The following is a 5,597-nucleotide window of genomic DNA, read 5'->3' on the forward strand; positions in this document are numbered from 1 at the left end:
TAGATAAACAGTTTCACCCAGGTTGCAGATTCATAGAGTTTAAGGCCAGAAGGGACCATCAGAGCATCTAGTCTGATCTGTATATCACAGACCATTAAATTTCACCCAGTTACTGCTGTATTGAGCCCAATAATTTGTATTTGTCTAAAGATAGGTGAAAAACTAACAGTGCTACATATTATTTATTTTGTGTCCTTTGTTAATACTTCTTATAGCCAGAACATTTGCTGAATGCAAGTGATAACGTCACAGTGCAGTGCCACACACCGAGTGTAATAATTCGCACCGTTACTACTGAAGACATCTCCTCTGTAACCCAGGCAGAACTTACTGTTGATTCACACATTCAGTCAGCTGACCTGACAGATCCTCCAAGTAGTCTGGAAGCAGATACTTTTCCAGATGAAATCCATCAGTCCAAGCTCAGTGATGAAGAGCAGTCTGCCTATATTGACGATGACTCCTCCAAATTCAGTGGCAGAAATAGCACCGAACTGATAGATGGGGTTATGGTGAGAACTGAAGAGGAGATTTCAGATACAGACCTCAAACGTGAAGAGGATTCACACTCCAGTTTAACTGGCACTTATGTCACTGAGGTAAGGAAGTGCATGATGAAACTATCAGAATATCTGAAACTACTGCTTCTGAGGGAGAATTTGAAGGTTCAAAATAAAGGCCGGATGAGAACATTAAGGTATCGTTATGAATGTTGTCAATAGTGCCACTTTTTAATTCAATCTTCTAGCATGAGCACTTTATGGAGAATCTTTTTCTGTCTCAGAATTTAGTAAACCCTTACATGCTGGGTGGAGGTGGTGGCAGTTAGTTCAAGACTAGGGTTTGGGTTCAGATTCAGTGGCACAGAAATCTCACAAATGGGCTGGGAATCTGGACTCCCCAGTCCTCATCATGACGATTTTGCTTTAATTCAAATGTAGGTAGCATGACATGATGTGACCCCTACTGTCCATCGAAGCACTGTATTCCTAGTTTATGGTTTTAGGAGATAAATGAGCCAGCTATTTGTCTAACAGATCACTGTCTGTACTTTACAAATACACTGTTTAAGCAAGAGAAAGGTGGAGTAGAGTATTTCTCACTATCAATTTTTTAATCTACTAATCTTGCTAGTGTCCTGTTAGCTGCAGCAGACCTTCCATGACTTTTTTTGCAGGCTTTGATTGGTTAAGCAGAATAGTTCAGTTATTAAATGCTCAACACTTCAGTAAAGATTAAACTGTGAAACAAATGTGTGCCTTGGGAATAACAATGTCACACCACTCCACAGCTCAGATGCAGTCACAAATTTATCTAAATAAGTATAAAAATAGAGCTGTTTTGTAGGCTAGATACCAGTGCTTATACCAAACCCCTACATCTTTCATGTTCTTGAATTGGAACAATTAACAGGGATTTAAAAGAAAAAGAAAAACTTTTGCATTTTATTGGAATCTCCTGTTCCTTAAAAGGAAAATTTGTTAAAGTTCATTAGGTTAAATTGCACTTCTCCATCAACAAACTGTCCTACAAAATGAGGGATACAACAGATGCTGCAATTTTTTTCTCCCTCACTAGGAACACCACTACAAATCAGATTGTATTAGGTTTTGTTTCTGCAACGGTGAACAGATATGTACATTGAATTCTGCTGTTCTTATGAGCAGGATCAGTACATCCTACCGACAGTCCAAAGCTGCTGCCTCTCCTAAATGTGCATCCTTTTCTTTTCCCTTTAGTTGCAATGGATCCAATAATAAGCTCTACATTTTAGGAATTTTGAGATCTTTCTTTATTTTAGCCGTTTACTACTTGGATTGTCACACAGGAATCAAAATAACTTAAGTTACCATGTTCAGAATATAAAGACAAAAATGCTGGCAATTCAAAATCTAAACTTTCAAGCCATTAGTGATGAGTAAAGGTATGTAAAGATGTGTTAGATTGTTTAATTATTCTAGGAAGAGAAAGCAAATTGAATTGGTAATTCTCATTTGTTTATCCTAGCAGAATGGAAGTTTTAGGGTCCGTGCAGTTACACCACTGGAGATAGAGAGGAGTATTTTAGTCAAGAGGGGATTAGTCAGGAGTAGAAGAGTGACTCTAAAAAGGCTTCTGAAAACTTTACTTTCTGTATAAGACAGAAAATTATTTTTCCCCAATTGCTGCCACTGCAGTTGTTCCAGTGGGTGGGAGGTATGAACTCATGTTGCAGGGTTTGATAACTATGGCTGGGAAAAGTGTCCGGTTGCCTTTCCGTCTGTCCCCTGTATCTTGAGGGCCAGCTTTTCAGCGTGGCCCTAGTAACTACTCAATATTGGAAGGTCCAGCTGTGCCGTGCTCTCTGCAGGCTGCTTCCTCAGTGAATTAGGCATATCATACTTTGCAGTAAAGTTTGCAAGCTGGGATCTGGTCTGATTCAGTACGGGAGGATCCTCCTATGATACAGGCAGTGCATACATACGTTCATTCATACGTTGTTTGACAGCAGTTGATAAGGGGTAACCAGTTAGCTAGCCAGCCACAAAGGCAGGAAACTGCATAGAGAAACAAGTTTTAGTGAAACATTGTAGCTATCCCTCTAAACAAGGGCCTCTAACTAGCCCCAGCAGTGCACACCCCAGCTGGGAATCTGAAATCCAGCTATTTTCCTTCTGCTAATTCATATCACCCCTGCTGTTCTGCACTCAGCCTTTAGCTGACACTGCTCTGTTGTGCACTCAAGATCACTCTTCCTGAGCAATGCTTACAACTTGACAGTAAAAGCAGAAGTTGTAGTTATGACTCAAGGAGAAGTGTTGAGAAAGTGTTAATATCTTTTTTTACTTCCATATTAAGTTCACAAAAAACAATTGAATGTTGTACAAATAATTCATGATTACAAGGGCAGAAAGAACCATTGTGATCTAGTCTAACATCCTGTGTAAACACAGGCCATAAGACTTAATTGAATAAATTTGAACTAGAGAATCATTTACACCAAAATAGCCTTGATTTAAAAGTTTCCAGGGATGGAGAATCTATCCCAATTCCTGGTAAGTTGTTCCAGTGGTTTTTACCCTCATTGTTAAGTTTGCACTTGATTTCTAGTGTGAATTTGTCTAACTTTCAAGTTCCAGTCAGTGGATTGTGTTATAACTGTTACACTGAAGAGCCCTCTTATCTACATGGGGAATAAAAACTTGGTAAATATTGTAATTCGTGTCTTAGTACATTCAAAAGAGATGAGTAGCCAACCTAGTGAGAAATCCAGTTTATAGCCACTGTGGTTCACTTAAAACAGTGTTTTTGAGTATGTCATTTCCCCCTCCATGTAACTACTGCTCCTTGTGAAAAGATCTAAGCCACAGCCAGCACATAATTCAGTTTTCTAGAAGCAAATGTTTCTGTATTCCATTATGGATAAACCTCTCTCATCCTTCAATCTCTCATCATACCAGGACCTAGATTCTCCAACCATAGAAGAACAAGTTGATCAGTCTGCAATAGACGATGAAACTGTCCTTATTGTTCCTTCACCCCATGGTTTCATCCAGACATCAGATGATATAGACAATGAATCAGTCTTACCTCTGACGACATTAACAGGTAATATCAGACAGTTGCTTAGTGCAATTGTCCTGAAACAAGATTCTTTAGTTCAACATAGTATTTAAATTCTTCTGATCATTGTGTGTATCATAGCCTTTCTCCATGGAACCTTCTTGTAACTTATCTTCCAAATCATTCGTAGTTTGAAACTTTAGAAATGTTTTTTTTTAAAAAAAAACTTCCAAATCCTTTCATCTAAACAAGGAAGTCATGCATTAATTAGTTTTCCTGCACTGCACCAATGTTAAGTGCCAACTAATTAGTTTTACACTGCTTATACTATAGCTGGAAGAGCATTAATGAGTAGGAGCAGTTATGGAAGAGGAGCCTCTCACTGTGAGTCGAGTTAGAAATCAGAGATTGCTGATCAATTTTTGTTCAGCATGCAATTCTGTCTATCTGCTCTTTAAAGGAAAGTGTTTTTTGGAAAAACGAGAAGGTCTTAGAGTAGTTAAATGTTAATAGTTTTATTTAAACTGATTCAAACCACTATATATGTGCTTTTGAAGTAAGTTTTTATAGCAGTGCAGTAAGTTTGAATCCTTAACATGTTTTGTCATTTCAGATCCTATATTGCAACACCATGAAGAAGGATCACACATTATTGGCTCATGCTTGGACAGTCCTGATTCTGAAGATTCCAAGGATGTTGAAGACTTAGTGAGTTGTCCCTGAGAAGCAGTAATCATGTCTGCTTTCTAAATGTACCTGTTTGCATCATGAAATTAGTTGCAATCCTGTACCACCTTTCCAAAGAAAGTAGCCAGTCCACATGTTTAAAACATATTTTCTAGCTGAAATGGCTACAGTGCACTTTTACTGCTCGTAAGACTATTTACCTCATTTGTAAAGGGGTACAGCAGCTAATCGAAGCCCCGGTTCAGTGCTTTTCAGCAAGGGGTTTTTAAGAGTCTCAGTTGCACACTGCTAGGATCTGGTCAGTCATTTTGACCTGGCTGTTGCCAGTGTGTTGGACTACATGCACCTTGAAAACTGGACAGGAGCCAAGGACTGCAGGTCTTAGCTTGTTAGTGCAGCAACAAGAATTCGTTTGCACACATTTAATAAAGAATGGATGATTTCTGCACTTAACTGGCTCTTCTAAAGTACAGAGTTAAGATTTGTTAATTTTCCTCCTGAAATTTAGCTGAGGGTATCTCAGTGACTTTAGGGGAGGGCAAGGGTCGGAGTAGCATCGCAGAAGGTGTCTGTTTTCCCAGTCTCATTTGACATACCAGTATTTCCAGCATGTAGGATGCTAGTTACAGATGCTTACAGGATTGTCTGCCTGTTCGTGAAGAGTCCATTGCTGGCAATGGATGTAGTTGCAGAAAGATCAGATGTGAAAGATTTAAACTTTTTAAACTAAAAATATCACTACAGTAAGTTCAATAAAAGGGAAACTTATGAGAAAGGGAAGGTTATTGAGGTCCACCAGCATCCCCTATAAGCCTAGAGAACAAAAAAGCTTCTAACCTTGAGGCCATTCCAAGTAGGGTAGAAGGACTACCTATCTAATTAAGTTATTCTCATTATGCTTCCAGCCATCTCTCTGAAGGTGAATTGTATGCAGCACAATTAATATGGCAAGGAGGTAGCAGAAAGGTCTTGAAGCCATAGTTTGGGCCTATATCCCTAAAGCAGTGGAAAACAAATTCATTCGACATTTCAGGTTCAGAGCAGACACACTAGGCTGAGCAGCCTTCTAGGTGTGTGTGGGAGGTGGGGTGGAGGGGGGGAATAAAGACGGATGTATAAATTATTTTATTTATTTCTGTAATTAGCTGTTCATAACCAGTTTGTCTTTCAGTCTGTGGTTTTGTTAATGTGAAATTAAGTTGTAGTTTCAACAAAAGGTTGCCTAAGGAACAGAAATAATTGTATAGTCGGTTAAAACAAAAAATAAAGTATTTGTCTTATGTAACTGTAAGATGCCATTTATTTATTCTGTTACAGATCTTTGCAATGCTGCAGTTATTTGTACAATAATAAAAAATGCCGTTTTT

The 5,597-nt window shown here is 38.6% G+C and overlaps 1 protein-coding gene across 4 annotated transcripts in view; it reads left to right on the forward strand.

The window, feature by feature from the left end:
* Nucleotides 1-5,510, forward strand: part of DMTF1 (cyclin D binding myb like transcription factor 1) — a 54,960-nt gene extending 49,450 nt beyond the window's left edge. For 2 of the 4 annotated variants that reach the window (XM_067564561.1, XM_067564562.1), the window contains 3 exons: nt 216-599; nt 3,441-3,588; nt 4,157-5,510. In XM_067564561.1, coding sequence (XP_067420662.1) covers nt 216-599; nt 3,441-3,588; nt 4,157-4,266 — 642 coding nt within the window. In that variant the 3' untranslated portion in view covers nt 4,267-5,510. Of the gene's footprint in view, nt 1-215; nt 1,925-3,440; nt 3,589-4,156 lie in introns of those variants that run through there. The other 2 variants (XR_010922892.1, XR_010922891.1) reach the window with 2 other exon arrangements.
* The last annotated feature ends 87 nt before the right edge of the window (nt 5,511-5,597 follow it).

This window comes from Emydura macquarii, unplaced genomic scaffold, assembly GCF_026122565.2.
Source record: "Emydura macquarii macquarii isolate MOO-44397 ecotype Brisbane River unplaced genomic scaffold, CSIRO-AGI_Emac_v2 contig_2636, whole genome shotgun sequence".
In the NCBI taxonomy this organism is placed as follows: Eukaryota; Metazoa; Chordata; order Testudines; family Chelidae; genus Emydura; species Emydura macquarii.